Here is a 22,824-nt window from a genome sequence, read left to right as displayed (position 1 = left end):
AATCTTATGGAAATATCCTAGAAGATAAGGATATACTTATTGAGAATGGACACATTCTTTCTTTAGTGGAAAGATTCCTAAGTCTTCTGTTTGCTTAGTTTTAAAGTATCAATAGAGTCCTTGATGAATGGAGATAGTCTGTCTTACCAGCAAAGGAGGTTACAAGCTCAGTGCACAGTAGATTGAGAACAGTTTAGGGGCATAGCAGGGTGCACCTTTTCTGGTTTATCCATTCTGTAGTCTTCTCCTGAGGAAGAAAACCAGCCTTGCTGAAAAGCTGATGCTGGATTCCTTCCTTCCTTATTTCTTTGATAGGCTGGTTGCCTGCTGGTAGCTTTTTTGGAACTGCAATTCTTTCAAATGCTCCAATTTTCCACAGTCACCTCTTTTTTTTTTTTTTTTTAAGTGCAAAAGAGAATCCATGCTAATAGTGTTGTACTTCCCAGAATTTAAGGCAAGACAACTCACCTCTTACGTGTAACCATGTGACTTGGGAAATCACATATTAATATCAGCATTCAAGCAAGATGCTTTTTACTATGTGCCAGTCCTTAAGATAAAGGGAAAAATACACTTATTCTTCCAAAAACTGATCTCCTGAGTTTGATTCCTGTGAATCCCATATATATGACCCCTGCCGAGAACTTTATGCTTCTTTATCCTCTTTCCTCACCAAAATTTATGTCCAAGTGACAGTTGTGAAATTCCTCGCCCACCTCCCCAAGATTAGCTGAGGAAGAAAACCTACATGAAAATAGTGTCATATGTGATGTTCTTAAGAGACTGCTGTAGGTGCTGGATGAGGCTGAGTCTGCAAGGGGGACCTTCTGGGAGACTAGTCTGCATTAGGTCTCGGCTGAAGTTCCCTAATGTGGGATGTAAAGCATCTGAATGGTTCTCTGTCACGTGATGTCTGCTGTTTAAACACGAGGTTGAAGTGCTACAAGAAATTGAAATGCCACAAGAAAGCCAAGTGCTTTCTCCAGCTCAGCAATTTGTGGAGCTAGTTGTAAACTAACAGTATGGAGACACAGAGAAGGGCTTATGTTCCTCTCACTTTATGAAGCTGAGGCACAAATGTGTATAGAAAGGCATGTTTCAGTTGTAAAGCAGCGTATAAAATAGCTTTCCAAGGTACCGAGATAAGCATCCTTAGACTTCACTGCATGTGATCACAGATCCTCACCAGAATTAGTGGTATCAGTGGGCCTGTCCTTATTTGCTTCTTGGCAAGCTGCGACCCTGCTTCTGAGACATCTCTTTGAAATATGTTTCAAAGCTGGTTCGATAAATGCCAAGCTTCATGGGAGTATCTCACTGTGAGAATCAGAAGATGTACACTCATATATAAGAAACCTGTCCATGGCATAGCCTTTGCTGTGCTTTTTCTTTGGCTTGACAGTAGTGCTGAGAGAGTGCTTTGTTCTATGAGCTATTGGGTCATCAGTGAGTTTTTACTGGTAATTGCTGTCTCAGTGACTTTTTATTGATCATTTAATTTCTGCCTCCAAACAAGTAGGAGCAAATATTTTTCAGCCCCTTTAACCTCCTTAACGTTTCATTCGTGTTCTGCTTCCCTCTCCCCTGTGGCCAGCCCGATGCAAATAGGTGGACAAAAAGATTAATAGAAGAAAGGAGATACCTTCCTCCTCTCAAGTGCCCTGTGGCTTGAAGACTGTTATTAATAGCTGAAGTAAAAAAGTGTTTCATAACCATCCTCTTGCTCCAGCTTCCTTGCCAGGCCCCTTTCCTTGGTCCCTGCAGAGAAAGTGTGAGCTCATCTCTTTCCAATGCAAATTCAGCTTTTGGTATCATACTTGGATTCTTTTCTTATCATGGGTGGAATATTTATTTTCTGCCAGCTGGTTGCTTTAGGCAAGCTGCTATTTGCTGGGATATCCATCAGCATGCGGGGAACAGGCCTAGCGAAAGCTGTTCACGCGCTTTCTTTTCCTCTGCTCTGAAAATGTTGCTGTCTGCGCAGTGCATGCACACACCTTTATCTTTACACAGTGGTTGAAAAGGAGATTCAGATATTTTGGGGTGGAAACAGAAGTTGAAAATGAAATGTAGGTGTTTCAGTCTGAAATATTTGGAAGTCCCTGTGTGGCATCTGGTCACCATACAGCCCACGCATGACAAAGCTTTTGTGTGTGTCAGGAGATCCATAAGCTTCATGGATTTCTTCCCTTTCATGCGCACTTTGTATCTGATTTTTTTTTTCCTGTATCTTTAGACATCTAATGGATCTGTACTGAAATCTGTCAGGTTTTCACCCCAGATGACCAGGGAAGAATGGGAATGGCATACTGTCATCTATTACCTCTTTTCTGTATGGATAGTACAGTATAGTGCAGCATGTTGGATCCTTTCAACTATCTCCCCTGCTATATTTTCACTGAGTTTTTACAAGACTTCTTTACCAGCTAAGCATTGTCTTAACAATTTTACTTACTTAGAGGCTCTGAGAGAACCTTTATTTGGAAATCAAGTGAGATGAACTGTAAAAGAAAAATGGGAGGAAAGATGAGCAGGAAGGTTCTGCTTGTCACTCTGAAGAAACCTTTGTGCACTTTTCTAATGAAAATCTTTAAGCTGTACATTCTGTTAATGTATTTGCTGGGTATGTGCCATTTCAGGGACGAAGTAATATTTATCTTATGAATGTCTCATCCTTTCAGGGGCTGCTAACTTGATGAATACAAGCAAGCTGCAAGCTTTTCCTTCACATAAAACAGAGGATGCTGTTATCTTCTGAGCATGTTTCACTGAAATTCTGTGTTGGTTACATTTTCTGGTGGTCAGTAAAGACATTCACATGTAAACAGTAAATTTTGGTGATATTGTAGAGTTCTGGCTATTGAAATATACTTTTGCCACTGGTAGCCTGGCAGGCTTTCTGCATTTTACCCAGTAGGGAAGCTATAGGTGCCTAGTGTGCTTGTAAATACATTTATAGTAAGTACAGTTAATAAAATGTTTATTTTCATGCAGAAAACTGGCTCTGAAGCAAAGAACTTGCAAGGGAGCAGAAGCACTTGTGAAACTTGATATGATATGGCTGATGTTTTAATTTGGAAAAAACGCTATGACAAATTTGGACAAATACTAATGTTTAGGATTTTCAAAATATACTTGTAAGACTTTCAATTGAAATAACTTTTAACACCTTTAATAGTTTTAAGTCAGATGAGTTCAGTTTTGTGGATGTACAAAACTTTTCAGCTGATCTGAAAATCTAATTGTTGGGTTTTTTTTCCTGATTGTGTCAGTGTCGTCGTCCCCTTTGTCAAATTGGCCTTCGAACCAAAACCACAGCCTCTTTGCCTTCCTGTGTTTGTGAGCATTGCTGGTGTGAGTGTATCAGCGATGACTTGCAGTACTTCTTCCACTGCATTAGGAGCGAAGGAACTGCAGCTCTACAGAACTTGACTGCAGACCTGTGTGTCCTGCTGTGATACTGTTCATGCCACGGTCACCGCTCCATGTGCTTCTCAAGTCTTGGAGATCAACCAGCTAGGTAGATAAAGTATCTTTCCAGGCAGCTTTTCTAGAGCTATGGTCACTCAGGGTTAAATTTCCTTTGGTAGTCCCTACTAGGATGATTCTAACTGCAGAGATGGATACAGCACAGGGTAGATCTACATTTGTAAATAGTGTGGTACAGCAGAGGTAGATTTGTAACATAATTGGTGCTTAGTCCCCTAAGGGGACTGTACCAGATGCCCCTCTGACTGTAAATGGTAAGTAGAAGCTGATAGCATACCTCTGCTCACTTGTAGAGGTAGCAGCTAGGGGCTAGCAACTTAATCTTAAACCCAAAAGACACATCCCCCAACCTGTCAAGTGAAGTGAGGCATAAGCCCAATTTCCTTGCAGCCCGCAGCAAGCCAACAACCAACACCAGAAGCTGTTCCACTTTATCCTGGGACAAGTAGCAAGAAGTCTTACAGGCAGACCAGGCTGAACCTCGATTCAGGATGATGCCAGAGCCAGCCAGGGACAAACATTATCTGTTGTAAAAATTTGGCCAATTTGGCCCATGCTGCAGTTGAAAATCAATCTTGAGCTCCCTTAATTAGAACATTGGCTTCTATTTATGGGTATAAGTTAATGAATATTCATAAGACATGTTGATTAAGATGATGCTATTTGCATATCCTTCCTAAATTTTGAGACCTTTACCCTTAGGTATTCTAGTATTCAAGATATTCATGTTGCACCAAGGGAAACTCTGATTAGGTATTAGGGGAGAAAAAAATTCGTAATGAAGGTGGTCAGATGTTGGAACAGATGCTCAAAGACGTTGTACACCTCCATTCTTGGAGATATTTAAAACTTGACTGGATAAGGCCCTGAGCAATGTGAACCATCTCTGAATTTGATTTTGACTTTGAAGTTGTTCTGCCTTTGAGCAGAGGATTGGGCCAGTTGACATCTAGAGGACATAAATAATCCTACAATTAATGCAGAAGAAAAATGTTCCTACACTTTTGGCATTCATATATTTATATATGGGCACAAATAAGTAGCCAGTACTTTCATGGTTAGTATTACTCCAGAGGTAATGAAATAATCCTGTTAAGTGTGTTGCAATATTTTCTAATGAAGTCTCTGCCTTCATTAAGATGGTTACTCATCATGAGTTCATTAACTAGTCAGCATATCTGATTGTAATTCTGTCATAGCAGCTGGTCAGGATGGAGCCTAATTTCTCCTGCCTTCCTCCAGGGCTTAGTTTGACCACTCAATGCATGATGAAACTGCAACAACCACCTTGCCTATACTGAGGTGCCTCCAGATGAGTTCTGATGATTCATACAACATGATTTAGGAGACTGAGGGCAGCACATACAGCTGAGGGTGATACTTCTGAAGTTGCACTAGCCTGAATGGCCAGGGCTGGTTTAGAGGCCGCATAAAATGCTAGCACAACTTAACAATGAACTTTTCCAAGGGAGATAAGACTTTTAACACATTAACAGATATATATGCCACATGCAATTGCTATGTGTAACCTGGTCCTAGTCCTGCCTATGATTACAGCCCCTGGAAACCTTACTGAAATGTTATGCTAAGAAAAAACTACAAACTTTCTCTGCTGTACAGTTTTTCTGAAGATAATGTGAAACAATTAGAGGCTAAATGACCAATCTACGTCTTCTGTCTGCTTGGTATGGAAATAGTCACCCAGTGAGGGAACAGTAACCAAACCATGAGATGAAGGCAATCGCTCGCACAGAAGGCAGTTTCTCATAATGAATAGCAAATGTATGTAGTGAGTGCAGTTTGCAAGCCAGAGGCTAAGATTTCCTTTACTAGGAAATGTTTGTGTACTAATTCTCAAACAGATTTGTAAAAATTAGAGCTAGCACAAAGGGTGAGTTTTTGTAACAAGCAATTTATTCCACAACAGTACCTCCAGAGGTATCTACAACACAGAAGAAGGAAAAGCTGCCTGGAGGTAGCAAAGGCTACATCCATATCAGGCTTTTCAGGGAAGCTCATCACATCAAAAGCCTTGACAGGAAATGTAACAAAACAAATACTAGCTGTACAGCTGGATCAGTCTTAGAAATGAACATACATACTGCAAAAGAAGAATGGGTACCACCTGGCTTCAGATCTCTGCATGTTACAGAAAGCAAGGTGACTGCCGCGTCAGTGCTAGCTTGTTGTGAAGTGTGGAGTGGCCATGCCATAGTTCATCCAGAGCAAGCGGGCTGCTGGCTCCCTGCATCTTTCTGAGAATCCTGATTGTTCTTACCCAAGGGTTGCTGCAAAGAGTCTTAAAGTGGGAGAAATTCTTATGTGTAGCTGTGGGCCCTGCACCTACCAAGGGTAACGTGTTCACAGGCACGGGGCTAATCTTTACCTTTGGTTCCACAGTCTGCAGCCCTGAAAGTTGGTGGGAAAAAGCGTGAAGTCTTGTAGCCCTCATTGGCAGGAGGGGAGTATAGTCAGGTAACCTGTGGAAGGAAGTCTTCTGTGTGCCGTCTTGGGCCAGATCTGAAGTGAGATTACTGACACTTACCTAACTGCTCTCACAGCTTACCAGTTTCGTGAAGGACTACTTTCTGTTGCTAGCAGCCAGATGAGTTGGTCTGTATTATGCAGGGGACTAAACTATATGATCACAGGGGCAGTGTAAATTTCTGAAACTCGACAATCACCTTTGCAAAAGCCAAGCTGACTTCACAGGGCAAATGCCTCTGGGCACTTCTGAGATCCAAATTTTAGGACTGATGTGACCAATATCCTGGTGGCATTTTGAATTTTCACTTTATTTCTTAAATTAACCGTGGATAAAGACTGTTTCTTTGAGCAGTTTAAATATAATAATTTTTCAACACTTTCAAAGGGAGGGATGTGGCTTGGTAATGAAGAAAGTTACTGGGTCAAAAGTTCTGAAAAATGTTGTTTGTTTACCCACCAGACAATACAGTATGGATATTAGCAGTATGGCCTTCCTTTTAATTCATCTTAGCCCTGTTCAGCCTAGGGTGGGAGAATGGTTCAGTTACTGCCTGCATTACCAGACAGCTTGGGGCCTCTGCCAGGGTAGTGTTTCCAGCCCTAGCAATGTGGTGGGAGCTGAGTTCACCAACAGCTGAACTAACATCAGGATGCTGGGATAGTTTTGAAAATTGAATAGAAAAGGATTGCACCAAGTTTTGAAGTGATATTCCTGCTATAGCACAGCTTAAGGATTTTCCTTGTAATGTAGGGAAGAGGAAATGTTATATGATAATAAGGTGATAGTATGGAGCAATACTCAATGGATATGGGAGGGGAATTGAGCAGGTAAGTGGATCAATAAAGAGTGGCAAGTTTGATGCTGTGAATAGTTAGCTGCTCTGGATGAAGCTTCTCTAGTTTCCTTATCTCAGTTTTACTTGGCATCTGAACTTTGCTGGAACAGGGGGTGGCCAGCCATGGAGTTACAGCTGCCGCATCCCCTTTGGGCATCTGTGTTTATGTGAGGATGGTATGCTAAAGTTTTGCTCTGTATGTTTCTAGCTTCATCTTCCTGCGGATTGCTTTCCTAGCACTCTATTTGAAGATGTCAGCCGCTTTTCTTTAGGATTTTCAACAAACATTTCCCTTTGATCAGAGGAACACAGAATATACTGCGTCTGTCAGTGGTGCTGCTTTGTGGTCGTTTCGTGTCTCTTGTGGCCAGCAATAACATTTGTGATGGTAGCTGCATAGGTGAAAAAACCCGCTCGCTGGTTTGGTCTATAAACATTGTTCCCAGTTACTTGAGCAAAGTGCAGAGCTCGGGTGCAGTTGCATTTGGTCTTTTTAAGTTAGTGCTGAAGGCGGGAGGTGCTCCATAAATTGCAGTTACACTATTGACGGTATGGAAGGCAAAGTGCTGTTTTATTTTGGGTTTTTTTTCTTACTCTTGCATCCCCTCCCACTCTGAAGAATGGAGTGAGCATAGCCATTAATTCTTCTGAAGGAAAAGATTTCTTAGGGTTTTTCTGAGAGGACTTTTCAGGAGAGCAATAGTTCTGATCTTTGCTGCAGTCAATGCCTCCACTCTCCCAGGGACCTCCAGGAACTGGATGTGTGAGGACCTTGAACCTAGCTCTCTTCTGTGTGGGACAAGAAGGGGAAAAAAATCATGAAGTATGAAACTGTCACTGCCATAGACTCATCCTTTTCCTAATTTTTGTTGGCAGGTCCAGGCAAATTAAAGCCTTTTTTTAAGTTTCAAAAGCTAATTCTCACCTCTAGCTAGGTGTAGGCTACTGCAGTTGCACTAACTCACAGGGTCACTCCTCTGTACCTGTGAGAGTAGGTTTAGATAAGTGGCTGATGTAAATGCCAAGCAATCACAGACCTTCTAATTTTGGGCCATGAAAAGCTTGAGGTTCCCGGTAAGATCCTACCTGCATCTCCCATAAGCAGTGGCCATGCAGATGAAGATGGCCATGTGCTCTCTCCAGCAGCTGTCGCTGTTCTGGAGTCTGAAGTAATTGAAGAGCTGGAAGCTGGTAGAATACAGCTCTGAAATACTCTCAGCTGCATTCTCCTGAGTGTATTAATTTTAGCATTCACAGGAGAGTTTAATAGCCTAAAGCCAAAAGGGCCCATTAGCTCATGTGGGCTGCGCTCTGGTATATCACAGACCATTACGTTTCCCCCATTTATGCCTTTATTGAGCCCAGTAACTTGGATTAGACTGAAGTATTTTGAGCACTACAACAAAAAAATTAGGCTTGCCTATTGTTGCAGTGAAACTACGCTTAATGCTTCAGAGAAGGGTGAAAATCCAGGAGCATTCTTGTCCATCTGGCCCGGGGGTCTGTTTCCCTGTGTAAGGCAAGTAGTGGAGACAATTACCAGGTACAAGTGAGTTCTTTGTACTCTGCTCAGCCCTGTTGAGTGCATGTAGTGGCCAGCTCTGATATTTCAGAGACAATTAGCGGGGGAAAAGGAGAACGTATCGCACCACCTACACTGAACAGCGCTTTACCTTCTAGTCCATACAAAGTCTTGGTTGGAGTCATGATGTTTATTGGCTAATAGCATGTTATTCAGAGATGGGAACAGTGTTGAAATACATTGTGTGGCTGGAAAGCAGATCATAATGGAATTTATAATTAAAAAAGTATCTGTACTTCAGCTACCATGAAACCATTGCCTCTGCAGTTGTACTCTTGGTGCTAGACGGTCTTGAAACATCTACTTAAGTCTCATTAAAGCCATGGGGATGTAAGCATAAGCCCAAAATTATATATATGATGAAGTGATGACCTGAATTCAGACCATAATGTCTTTCTGCTTTAGGCTTTTGTGATATAAGATAGTGAAGAGCTCACTGCATTACTACTAACAGTATTTACTTTAAGAATAAAAAGTTTGATATACCTTGCTAGAAGTTAGCCTCTTTGGTGTAGGAGGAGGTGCTTTCTGCTGGTTACTTTAAGAAGTTCTAGCAAATGGAACAGGATTTTTTTTTTCTTCCTTCCTTCTGTACACTTTTATTTTGAATCTTGGCTCTGTGTCCTTGTCTGCTATTCTATATACAACTTTTCTCTGGCAGGTATTTGATAACTTCAAGATTATTTTCTGGCAAATAAGCATTTCCCATTTTCTTGCCAATGCTTCTGATCCATGAAAGCAGCTGAAAAAAGGGGACAGAAAAACCTATAAGAAGGCAAGGTTGTGATGTGGGGATTTTTTAAAGCGCTTTGCACACTAGCTGTCTTTTTTTTTTTTTTTTTTTCTTTTTTTTAAATACTATTCTTGGTTTGAAACTTTAATTCTGGGCATACATTTGGTGCCCAGATGGTGCAGACTCACACAGAAGCCCATCACGCTGTCAGGGCAGGCGGATACATATGTAAATATTTTGCCTTTTTACCCTATAATATTTGGCTTTGTCTAATCTAATTGCTGTCAAAGGCAGAATGTGAAGAATGCTTAAGAGGAGCAAACAATGAGGACCTCAAATGTTTGTATTGCGCTAACTTTGGAAGATGCTAGTAGACTGCAATGTAACTAATAATTTTGTTATGGGTTTTCTTGTTCATGCTGTGAATTCATGGTCTATGATCTAAGTTCATGCCAAGAACCTGAGGTAGAAAGGAACCTGTATTTCTAGTGGCATAAAAGCATCTTTAATCCCTTGGAGCTGTCGATACAAGGCTAATGGCTCTGCCTTTTCAGTTCAGGCTGACAGTGAGAGTTTTTTACCTGCCTCTTGGTGTATAGCGCTCTTTCTTATTTATATAATTCATTGCTTCATTTAATTTATTCTGTTGAGTGTCTATCTTAATGTATTTTTAATACATAAAAGCATTTCTAGCATAGCTGCCTCTCTGACCAGTCATAGCTAGTAGTAAACAGTGTGGCCAACCACATTAAGAATGCCTATTTAGTTATTAAAGGCCTGATCCAAAATACCATATTAATGGAAAAATGACTTTTGTGAGCTTTGAATCTGACTGCTTAGTGAGAAGGTTGAATAAAGCCAGTGTTATTTGAGGATGCTCGCAAAATGGATGTAGGAAACCTTACTGGTTTTCATTAACACAAGAATGGTTGCATTATCATAGGTTTCTGATCAGATGTGAAATTTGGCTAGGCTATAACTCATGGAAAGCATCAGCCTTTGCCAGACCTGTTCCTCTAAGGACACTAACTAGGCAGAGAGATTCCAGGAGATCAGGGCCTGGAGGTGTGATTATTGTAGAGGAAGGGAAGTGGCTGTAAAAGGACAGTGTAATAATATGACCAGAAGACAAACAAAAGCAGCATGTGTGCTTTTTTTCGTAGAAAACAAATGAAATCCTGACTACAGGAGAAAAACATTGCCCATTTCAGCCATTCGTGTTGCCATCTGAGGCTCATTATTCAGAGGTGCCAATAAATTCTATTTCAGTCTGCTATGAAAGTGTCTGGGTACCTTCAAGAGACATGTATGTGTCCTTCTGATTGTCTTACTCCTTGGCTGTGGAGTGGAAGGGGGTCAGGAAAATTGTTCATTATCTACATATATTATTTTTTCTGTGCTGTTTTTTATTACTGAAGGAAAGATCAAAGATGTATGCTTTGTGTAACTCCTGGAGTATGGGCATTGAGACACACCAAGATGTGAATTTACAATTTCCACGCAGTAAATGCTGGTATGCCTGCTGCTAGCTCGTGGTTCAGAGAAAAGAAATGAAAGAAGGGGTGATTTGCCACATATATATCTGATGGTGAAAGCCGACACTGGCAGCTACTGCAGGACCTTTGGTGTTTCAGAAGTTTGGATGCGAGCTTACCCTCCAGGGTCATGGGCCAGAGATAGCGGTGGTTGTCACAGTGGACTGATGGTAGGGATTGCTTTGCTCCTAATATTTGCTTTTGGTTGTCAAGCCTATCTGGTCTACAGCTGGGAGGACATGTTGCATTCACTTAACAGCGCTTTCTCTTCTGCATTTTACCCTCCCTAGGAGCAATTGAGCGGTGCACGTACATCAAGTACCACTACTCCTCAGCGACCATTCCCAAGAACCTCACCTACAACATTACCAAGACAATCCGCCAGGATGAGTGGCATGCCTTGCGTAAGTGTTGCTGGCTTTTTTTTCCTGTTCTCCTGATGTGCAGACCAAGGCAGGTACTCACTGATAAATGAGAACAGAGGCTTTGGCTGACAGCCCGCTCAGAGCCCTCTTCTCACATACAGTTTGTCTTTGCAGCAGACTGATCGATTTGTTCTTAGGACCTACATCTCTGTTTCTGCTGCTGACTAGAAATTCTGCTGAGGCATGAAAAAGTGGCGGTGGGGAAGAGGCATTCATATGCAGAGATTAATATTGAGTTAAAAAAATTAATAACAAAATCAATGCCCTATTTTTTAATTTGGTAGAATGCTCTGTATGTGAGCATATTCTCATGCAATTCATGCTGCTGCAGAGTTTCCTGCTTCCAGCAGAATTAATCGCTGACTTTTATTGTAGAGTATGTCCTGCTGCCTGCAGCTCCTGGGTGAGTGTGGTGTCACTCTCCTTTGAAGATCTAGAAAGAGAAATGTTGCGCCCTTAAAGGCACAGGGAAGGAGCTTAGCCCTTAGTGATAATTGTAGCCAGTGGTCACCAACTTGTAAAACTTGCTGAAGCAACAAGATCTGACAGGGATGGAATTGCTTTGAGGTGTATTGCCTGGCCTTAGAGCTTTTATCCTTCTCATCTTGGAGAAGGAAAAGGGTTTTCACTGATGAAATGGAAGACATTGCATTTCCCAAGGAAGGATGCCACTGTAACTTCCTCTTGTTACTGCATAGGCATAAGGACTGATGAATGTCCTGAGCTCCTTGATCTCCGTGGAAGCAGTTAACAGCTCCTTGAAGATGGCAGGGGTTGAGGGATGCTGATTCTGCCTGAAAATCTTGAAAGGTGGTAGTGAGCAGCTACTATACAGATTGTGTCAGTTTGATAAATCTGTAAGACCCCTGGTGTTCCCAGGGCTTTCAGTCCCTGTTTCACTCCTGCCTTACATGGCTGTTGCTTTGGGAGGGTCATTTTAAGCTCTGGGAAGGAGAAGGTGTAATGATATAGTTGATTTCCTGCATTGGTAAGGTCAGGCCTGGTTTGAGACTCATTGGTGCTTGTAGGCCTGCGTGGTCATATCTGGTAAAGCATTAGGAAAGCTCTAGAGGGTCTTGCTAAACTCCTAATTTTTTTTGGAAATGTGTCTGTGTGCGATTAAACACATTCTTATTGTGACATGACAAAGAAAAGGAATATTGAACTCATGCCACTCAGAAGGTTGTAAGAGGCTGGTCTTGCAAAAGTGCTGGGCTCATTTGTCTCTGAAATCCGTAGATCAGATAGTTTGGTTCCCTTCAGTTTTTCTGCTATCACCTGTCATCTCTGCTGGTGTCAGTTTTATGTTAACATTGCTCACCTGTGGGCAAAAAGAAATGCACCTCCCCACCCAAGGCATCTTCTGTTAGGGTTCATAGGGCAGTAGGAAGGGTCTTTGGTTTAAGTTTTTGGCTGTGTATGTGTGCATTTGCCCCTGCTGTGAGCACCAATGACTTTCCTGAACCCATCCACTGGGAATCTCACTAATTAATGTAGGAGTTATTGTCTTAAAGAAGTTTGTCTTTATTTCGTGAATGGCTCGGGTAAAGGGCTATTCTGAAGCTGTATTTGTATTTTTTCAGTTTAAATATAATTACAAATATGACTGCCCATGTTAGTCCCTTGGTGTGTGCATCCTTTGGGATCAGCGAGTTCCTGACCCTGGTGTGTTGGCAGCTGACAGGGGTCTTCAGCAGGGCGTTTGTCAGCCTCCAAAGTGGCAGTCTAGACACACTGTGCTTGCACATTTATGTACCTGATCTGGTCCGAGGCCGTTGCAGGGTGAGGCTGCTTGTTCCCTCCCTGGGGAGGGTACACCGAGTGCGTGGGTGTGCATGCATATTTCTGACCCAGATTTTCTTGCTAGTTCATGAGTTAGGTAAGTGTAGGTAGATGTAGACAGAACTGAAGTTTGTATCTCCCTATCTAAATCAGGAAAGGAAAGAATACTTTGCTGAAGAGCTCTCTTCTCCGGAGCGGTTAGGTGCAATGGTGAATGTTTAATATATGGGATATATGGGTTAGCCACTGGAGGATGTGGAGGTCACTGCATTTAAGAACAAACTGAGCCTGTATGACTATTTCCTGTGTAGGAACAGCGACCTTGCTGTTTTTCTGTAACATCTGTTTGAAATGACAAGGGCAATAGCAATCTTTTGAAATCATGTTTTGGTTGAGGGGGATGTTCTCCCTTTAGAAAACACTTGCAATGGAGTAGACATAAAGTGGGACAAGACTCTAAATCCTATCAGAAAGTCTCTGTAATTTTAGTCCCTGCCTTCACAGCTGACCTGCTTCTGTACCTCTGGACTAGCTTCGTCCAGTGCATAGCTGCTTCAGCTCACCGCTGCCCATCCTGAGGCAGAATAGCATTTCCAATTCAACCTGGTCATTATTTTCCTCTGAACAATTCTCTGTTCAGAATTTCCATTTCACTGAGTGTTGTGACAAACAGTGAAGGAGCAGTGCTCAGGCCTGTTTTTCCTTATGCTCTTGCCATTGGTAGCTTCTCAGATCTGTAGCATAAGCTGGAGAAAGAAGAAAAAAAAAAAAAACAACAAAAAAAACCCCCAAAAAACCAAACCCCACAGCCCTATATCCTGATGAAACACTAGGGCAAAATGGCATCCTGGAGAATTTCAGAGGCACTAGAAAGGTGAAACCAGAGTTTCTGATTACCCTACTGAAGAAAATGCCTTTTCCAGGCTGAAGCCACTGCTGTCCTTTGACATACGTGTATTTTAATAGCGGTTATTTTCCTTCCCTGGTGCATGGGCAGCAGACAATGGGCCTGGGAAAGAAATCTGTTGCTTTGCCTGTGTACTGGGTGGGGGAGCACTGGCTCCAGCTGTGCCCAGCAGAATGTTTTTTTTAGACTGGCAGGGAGGACTGATGCTCCAGCAGTTTCTCTTGAATTGCAGGAGTGGATGAGGAACAATTAATTTGAGACTGAGGACCCCATGGCACCAGTCAGCACAGAAAGCAGATGTTCCTCTAGCTGTGCTGTCAGCTATGCTAGAAGAACCCAGGGGAGCAGCTGGACCTGGAGGAATGGTTGGAGCTGACTTTATAATTTCTGATTTTATCTTTTTTCATTTTGTTTGACATTTTAAAGATGGAACCTTTGCTCCAAATTGATTGCCTATGGCAGCTCGAGCTGGGGAAATAGGACTTCACTACCCTGCAATCACTTGCTCGCAACCATCTCTGGTTAAACAGGCGTGGAGAGAAGGATGATTGTACCTATTGCCAGCTCTCACCTATTGGGAGATAAATGTTCATCTAATTAGACAAAATGAGTGTCTATAGGAGCTGGGAGGGGAAGGGAGAAGGGAAGGTAAGCTGTATCCAACAACTCTGAGTATGAGTAACTGTCTCTTTATGGAAGATGCCAGTGTAATGATATGATTGAGTCACTATTAGGCATTTACCCTGTCACATTATGGCCTGAGTCTTGTGCACAAAAACTTGGTCCGTGGTTCTGCCTTCTGAAAGATTCCAGCAGCAGCACTGATACTTTTAGAAATGGAGGTGTATATGTTATTAGAACAAGAATCCCCCACGAATTTGAACAGTTCTGTATTTATTTGCATATTCAGTTCCATGTGTTTTATGCTGTTCTCCGAAGTTCGCTTTGTGTGCTGTAGATTTGTGTTTGCAGAACACAGGGAAAGTGGTCATAGCAGGGGTTTGAGCTGTGGAATATGGTACAGGCATTGGGAGGGGTGAACAGCATTTTCAGTTGATGGAATAAGCACTTTGGATGCTTACACTTTAAGAAAGTTGACTATAAAAAAGAGGCTATGTTGATGCCCATATTTTTTCCTCTTGTCCCAAAAGCTTCAGGAAACCATTACCTGGTATATGATGGCAAAGAAGGTGAAAGGCTGTGTTTGCTTTGGAAATGGTAGTACCACCAAGGCAATGAGAGGATGTGATATATTCAGTTTGGCATCCTCCAGGAACGAACAGTACTGTTCTCTAAAGCTACCATGAGGGGTAATGCACTCAAAGTCCAGGGACTATTTAATCTACTGCCTTACTCCTTGGAGCAAAACAAACTTGTTGGGTTGATGTTGTTTTACACCATCAGAAGCACTGTAGGAAGGTAATTTTTTTTTTTCTGCAAATAGGCTATAGACAACCCAGGCTGCAGCCTTTAAGAAACAACTAATTTACTTGTTTTGGGGAAACCAAATAGTGCAGAAAAGGGAGGAAGATACGGATAGAAAGAGAGGGATTGTCTTCATACTTTTAGAGCCAGTCTAAGATGATGATATTTTATTTTTGCCTCTAGCTTCTTTTGTTTAGAGCTTATGCTTCCTTGCTCATTTTTACCTTTGAACATACTTGTAGTTGCTGTGGCGCTTCTTTGTATATCCATTCCTTGAATGGTTTCAACAAGAACAACTGTGTAGGTACTACAGGATAGTGGGTTAGCCTGCTGTAGGCTCACACCTGCCTGGAGCCTCACAGGGCTGGGGGTTGTGAGTCATTCTGCGATCTTTCGCACTGTGGTCTTGGCAAGGGACGGGTGAAAGGGGACTTTTCCAGGGCTACCTTCTCTCTAAGGCAGGTGGAGAAAGTATTGTGGTTTTAGAGCACTGCAAAGAAGCAAGTTGCTGATGTGTGTTCCTGAAGAGCGAGATTTCATTTTGTCTCGGCGAACAAGTCAAACCACTGCCTCTTCCCTTTCTCCTGCCTTGGTAGCTGAAACGGGATAAACGCCGCATGGTGCTCAGAGCCTTTGTATGGCAGAGCTCCCGGTGGCTTGTGCTCTGTCACATGAAAGTCTCCACATCAAAAGAGAGATGAAAAATTCTTCCTTCTCTCCAAAAGCTTTTATTTTGCTGACTCATAGAGCCTATCATGTGAGGTAGATAGCTGCGGCTTTAAGTCTGTTATTTTTCCTTCCTCCCTATATATCACAAACCTGGACTTGTACTTTGGATTAGTCTGCCACAAAAGTGAGAATTTCTGTTTGTCTGTTCCTCTCCAGCTTGCCATTGCCACCGAGGCCTGTCTTCCACAGCAGCCATGTTTTGTGTGGGTGAACACGGGGTGTGCTGCATCTGGGCAGAGGGTGGCTGGAATTGCTATGGAAACTGGTCTTTTCCTGCTTAGGAATCGTGTTGCCAGACTGCTTTAGAGAGAACCAGTTCACAAATGGGTAGCTGGTGCTTCCTGAGAAATGTTTAGAATTCCTTGGGTGTTTTTTGTTTGTGGTTTGTTTTTTTTTTTTAAATTCTCCTTGCCTGGCGCTGTGAGATCTCCTTTGCATGTCTCTTACCCCACTGCTTCTGCTGCTGTACCACAGGATGTGGGCTCTGAATTTAGAGCATTGGCATGGGGAGCTGCTTTGTCAGAAGAGGAACCATAATGCCATGTGTTAATTGGAATGATAATGTTTGTCTGTGCTGTTGAAAACTGCAATAATCCTGTGTTTGTGGTGGTCTGAAAGCTATTTGAATAAAAAGTGAATTGTAAAGTCAAAAGTAATAGCCTGGCACATTCTGGAGGCGCAAGATTGGAGGAAATGAAGGATTTCTATAGGATGTAGAGAGTGGTAATATTTTAATTCATATAGCATCCAAGCTGAAAGCTGAATGGATTTTATCAGCCTTAATGGTCTGAACTTTGCAGGAGATTGACTTCCTCATTTAGGCCTACAAAGCACTCAAATGCCTCCTTATAACCAGTAAAACTACTGGGGGGGGAGGGCTGAAAAAATCTTTTGTGGAGGTCAGTTGTGGTACTGAAGGCAGATGCAACAATTAGCGCCCTGGAAAAGACTGTAATGTCTATACTTCTAACTTCTACAGGCTTCCCAAACCTTCTCGCTCCATGGAACAAGATGTTGAGATTTGCACAGAAGCTCAGTTGATAGCTTGGCAATGCATTAGTAACACCAGTAGGCTCATGGGCTTGACCCTGTATGCTTTTATAAGCAACAATAAATATTTCATTGTTGTATCTGTATTAAGTGCTGACCCGAGAGAATTTTTGCCTTTTTTTTTTGTTTTGTGGGTACTACTGAAAGAAGTGTTTGAAATAAATATGCAGCATCCCACTTTTCTTGCTCCTTTCTTCCACTCTCTCCCGCACTCCCTTGGGTCTCCTTCCATTCCTATTTTCCTCTACAAGGAAATGCTGTTTCATTTTTAATTAGCTACCTTGACCCCCAGATGGAGGTACACCTTGAAGTATGACATCGCCCTGCTGGTCAGTGCCATTTGGCTGACAATATGATGTCATTCCTTAATGCATTCATTATTAAAGCAGATCGGGCAGTCATCCTTGAGGTCAGTCTGGCAGCAGGTGCTCACATGCCTGGAGGTCTAGTGTTGTTGGAACTCCATCATATCTATCATTCCCATAGCTAATGACCAGGTGGTAGTGACAGACCTTCTCATTTCCCTCTCTCTCTGCTGTAGGGTTTTCTTCATATCCTGCCATTTCATGCTAAGATATAAAAGCCTTTTTTTTGGCATCAAAATCTAAGACCTATTTTGAAATCTGTAAGGGATTTTATTGCTTTCTGCTAGGCTTTATCTTAGGATCTGCTAATATGGTTGTCAACTTAATACCTACACTACTGAATAGCTTTCCCAACTGCTTACTACTATTTATTTCCCATGCTACCTCTGCTTCGTGGAGGCAGAAGAGCAGGGCAGGAGTAAGGGAGGAGGTCAGTAGACCTCCCAGTCCTGAGTTGACAGGGGTCTCTGAGTAGGAAACGTCGCCAAGATTTGGGATGGGTGGAAATGAGGACAGGGAAAGTGGTGAAACTTTGTGCTGGTGCATTGGGAGAGGTGAGACAAGGGATTACTGAACATTGAGACTGGGATAAGGGCTGGAGTGGCGGACTGGAACAATTTGGAAGGGAGGGTGCAGAAATGGCTGAGCTCTCTGATTGTGTGTGTTGGAGGGGGACGGGGATTGAACAGGGGAAGGATCCCCTCCAAAGCCCTGTTAAAGTGCACAAGTCAGGAGTCTTACTGTACATCTGCTGCTAACACAGCTGCGAAATGGTGGCAGAGGGGAGGTAGGAGGTATCATCCTGCTCCCTCAGCCAGCAGCAGCTTCCACCAGCTCACTTAACGGGGTGCTTAGGGGTGAATCGTAAGAGTCTTATTCTGCTGATGAACTGCTTGCCACTCATCTGAATTGGTAAGAAACCTCGCACTAGATTTCCTGCTTTTGCAGCTTGTAGTCTGTTTTAAAGGCAAGAAGTTGAAATAAAATCAGACGAGCATTTTTAAGCTTGCAAACACAAGCATGGAAAGTTAGGAGATGACACAGTTCAGGCTGCGTACTTGGCCTTAATGTATCTCCTCTGAGCACACTCTTTACCAAGTCTTTATTCACTCTAATCACATACTGTGTTTTTCCACAGGACCCCTACCTTGTTCCATATGTTTGGGATGTTCTGTTTCCGTTCAATGATGTCATCAGTGTTTGGTTTCTTTTTCATTGCTTAATGTATGATTGCTGGTCTTTTTATTGCAAAATACACAACTCCTAATCCAGAGACAGTTAACCATTTCATGAGCTTTGTCGCATTTCTAATTATTCTGCTGAAGTATGGCATATAAAGATAAATATATTAATATCTAATAACCTTTTGAGGTGATCTGTAATTTCCGTTTTAGGCCTGGCAATTCAAGTTAACTTTTTTGGGGTTTTTTGCGTGTCCAGTTGGAGATAATGAAGACTTGGGTTTTACAGTGCTTAGCATTAAACAACCTTTTGTATCTTCCCAGCACACCTCCCATTGACTTTCAGAGCAACTAGAAGTGCTCTGCACTCTGTAAATTGGACTTCAAATGGTCACCCAACTCACGCTGGGTCAGAGTAAATGATGAAAACGTGGCTAGGGACCACTTCTAAAGAGATTTCTTGGACTAATTGACTTAGCATCACCAAGGATTATTGATGTAAGCGTAGAGGAAAGTGCTTGTGTGAGAGGGAGGAGGAGCTGTATGTCAACTGACTGATCTCAGCTCCTACTGCTCTAAGCTGAAGGGTAGCATGTGTTCTCACCTTTCACACTGACCCTTTCAAAGGGTCACGTTCTGTATTTCCTAACTTTGACATGCTTGGCTTGGCAGCCTTCATAATGTTTTGATATTTTTTGTTTGCTTTTGTGTTTTGTTATATTTGCAAGTGCAGGCACTTGGATTCACCTTGGCTTAGGCAATGTTTTCTGTTGTCTTCTTTTTCCAACATGACAGTGGGAGGCATGTTTTTATCTTCATCATTGAAAAGAGTCTTGGGGTATTTATGAAGCTGTTCTGAGTGCAGGAAAATTGAGAGCAAACCCGCTCCAGCCTTAGTGGTTGCAAAGGAGTATTAGAGACACTTAGCCTGTTGCAATGTGGAGATGTTGACAGGTAAAACATACCATTGCTAATCATTTCCAGTCATACAGCCAGTCAAAATATAGATTTATTAATATGCATACAGAGCTCTCCGTTTCCCTTCTCTCCCTCTTGAGAGACACAGAGGGGGGGAGAGATGGGCGTTTTTCTATGTCTCTTGGCTAATCAAGAATGATGCCTCATGCATTCTTGGGGTGAGAACACAAGAAAGAACAAACAGGATGATTTAGTGGGTCTCTTCCATCTGACTTCTATAATTTTTGATTTATATACCAATTTAATGCCTAGTTTATGATGATTTATATCCCAGTTTATTTATACCCCTGTCTGATGCCCCACCCCACACTGTTAGTGAGATGGAAGCCAGCCGGTTAAATATTTCAAGGTGATTACATGCCGCACATGGCGTTAGTAATGAGAAGTGCTTCCTTGCTTCAGTGCAAGAAGATAGACTTGAGGGGAACATTTTGGAAATGAGACTATTGTGATTTGTTCACAAAGCCATGCGCCATCTGCAAGGGAACAGGACAACATCCAGCATGAGATATATGGCAACAAACTTTGAATCAAACAGCCTGGCTTTGACCCTGACAGAAGCTGCAGGCTGAAACATGTAGGTGATTTTTAGATGTTGATAGCTACTAGGCAGTGGTTGTCATTTTAATTACTGTTTTGCAGTGATGCTCTTTGTACATTGAATTACAGAATAAACCTGGTCCTAATGTACAACCAGGACATCCTCCTACTTGCTGCTTTGAAAAGGTCTAAAATGTGTGAATATTAATGTGTGAAAATTACATCCTCAGATTCTTATCTTGTTAACTGGGACATGATGGTTTTGGCCGTGTTGTCAGAACTGAATGTAGTTCTGGCCCAGGAAGACTGGATGAAGCTGAAGGATTTGTCTCAGGGCCCATCCCAAGACTCCTTAATTGGCTGGGTGAATCACAGTTTAGCTGTTCAGTTATTCCCTGCCCACCTCCAGGAACTGATTGCACAGTTGGTGAGGGACTAGGAAATCGGGAATATAAATCAACTGCAGGTATCTCCTGTGGGACTTCAGAGCTCAGTCTAACAAATCTCATCTGGCTGCTCTGGATGTAGGTTATATTTAATGGAGCTTGAGCCTGTGGGTCCCTCTGCATCACTGGAATTATGACAGCTAATTTGAGTCTATCTGCTGCTGGTGTGTGCAATTGATCAATAGCTCTTTCATAAATACAAACTCTCTCTCATCTCTGCCTTCCTCAGCTTTGTCTTTTCTGGCTTGCCCTTTGCATGCCTATTTCTTTTGGGCTTTTTTTTCCTCCAAACTTGATTCTTACCTAGATATTCTGAGAGAAGGAAATCAATGGAAGAATATCACTTACTGACCTAAGAGGGGCTTCTGTGCCATACACAACTAAAGCAGTAAATAATTCAGTAAGGTCCCTGTCTTTTCTTTCCTCCTGTAAGATTGGATTTATTAAAATTTTATGGAAGGGGACATGGAGGTGGTTGAATTACTGGTTTTATCTGGTACAATCTTTAGCAATGCTTTAGGTGGTACTAGCTGCTCTTTACTATAGGCACGTACTAAATAAGACTGTGGAATTTATTCTGCAGCATGTTATAATCTCATATTTGAGCATGATGTAATGCCATTCCTTGTAACTTTCTCTCATGCCTGATTGTGTTGCCGTGGGAAGAAAAGTGTTAAACTGCCAAGGCAAGGCTTAATCTTTTTTTTCCCAGTATCGGGAGGAAGTCAGCCGTGGCAGGAGTCCTTATACACAAAGATCCTAATCAGAAGGGAGCAATAGGCTGGGGACTAAGAGTTTGGTTCTTATACCAGAATAATAATTTTACTGAACCAAGAATAGATATTCTGAGATAAAAATAATGTGAAATTGGCATCTGGGTGCAAAATAGTCAATATACTTCAGAAAAAGAAAAATGCTCCTTGAGACTTCAGATGTTTTGATATTCCACTGAAATGAACAGATTCCACAATTACACTTCTCTGTTAATGCTACTACTGACAGTGTGTGGGGCACCTTCCGCTTTAGCATCTTGAAACACTTGGGCAATGGCTTTCATTCGGTATCCTAACAGGGTGCTGAAGGAGGAATACAACCCAAGTACACCCATTTCACATGTAGCATAAGAGTTACAGAGAAGTTAATTGACCTGCTAAATGTCATGCAGAGAGTGAGTGGGAGAGCCAGAAACAGAGCTCAGGTCTTTGGACTCCCACTGCTGTAAGTGCTAGACAATGCTACCTCCTGTAGTGCAGGAGATTATGCAGCGTATCTCCTAGAAAAGACTATTGCAAAACCCTATATCAAGGATAAAGTTTTTTCTAAAGATATTAAAAAAATGATATAATTTTCAAGTGAAAGCTTACTGGCCAAAACCAGAATCCATTACATACATTAATGGTTATTTTCTTTTAGAAATAATGGCAAAAGAACCTTCAAAGGCTGGTAGTGGATTACGGTGTACAAAGTGGGGATTCCTCAGCACCTGCTGAAATCCAGGTGCTCGGAGATATCTGAGGAAGAGCAACTAAAATCAATAATAGTTTCAAAATTTATCTCAGAATGTTTAGGTGCGGCAGATTTTCTGCCACATGTGAGTCGGGCTCTAAACCAGCGTCCTCGCTGATTGTCATGACAACTGATATGCACAGCAAGAATAATGGTACTCAGAGTTTTACCTTTGAGTAATCTTTACTGTCATTTTACTAGAAAAGTAATCAAATGAGTACATTTTGAGAAATACTAATTATCAGTCCTATTACAGAGCCATAAAATAATCTGGAAGAAGAAATGCACACTGAATGGAAAACTGCAGGCAAATAATTTCAAAATGGCCTTCCTGATATGGCCTGGTGAGAACGTGTCCTGTATGGTGAATTCTCCTTGGCCAGCAGAGTGGCCACAGCCAGCTCTGCACCTCATCCCAAAATGGCATGTGTGAGGAACCGATTGACAGGTATAGTCCTGTACTATGATTACTAGCTATGAACCATCCACTGCCAGGTTACATTAGATCTACCTGTGATTTATTCCCACATAAACCTAGTTTGCGCTGGTATTCGGCTCGTTTCAGGAGTATCTTCATCCCTCACGAAACCTGGCATATCAGGACCTATGTGTTGACTGTTTCAGATGTATTTTATTGCTGTTTAGGTCTTTGCATGAAAGCAGGGGTTTTATTCGGTAAATAACCCTTGGCTCTGCTACTTAACCCTTCAATAGAGCACTAGCCCTCTGTACTGACTTCAGCTGAAGTGTAAAAGTCTGTGGTGATGTAATTTTTCATGTGTAAGGAGTTGAGAATTTTTTTTTAAGAAGCAGACAGTTCATGCAAAA

At 42.1% G+C, this 22,824-nt stretch overlaps 1 protein-coding gene across 1 annotated transcript in view; it reads left to right on the top strand.

Moving 5' to 3' along the window:
- Positions 1-22,824, top strand: part of TMEM178B (transmembrane protein 178B) — a 231,159-nt gene that overhangs the window by 52,934 nt on the left and 155,401 nt on the right. The window contains exon 2 of the mRNA XM_009932956.2: positions 10,953-11,066. Coding sequence (XP_009931258.1) covers positions 10,953-11,066 — 114 coding nt within the window. The remainder of the gene's footprint in view (positions 1-10,952; positions 11,067-22,824) is intronic.

Source organism: Opisthocomus hoazin, chromosome 8, assembly GCF_030867145.1.
Source record: "Opisthocomus hoazin isolate bOpiHoa1 chromosome 8, bOpiHoa1.hap1, whole genome shotgun sequence".
Classification (NCBI taxonomy): Eukaryota; Metazoa; Chordata; class Aves; order Opisthocomiformes; family Opisthocomidae; genus Opisthocomus; species Opisthocomus hoazin.
The sequence above is the reverse complement of the archived record's forward strand: the minus strand, read 5'-3'. Positions and strand labels throughout refer to the sequence as shown.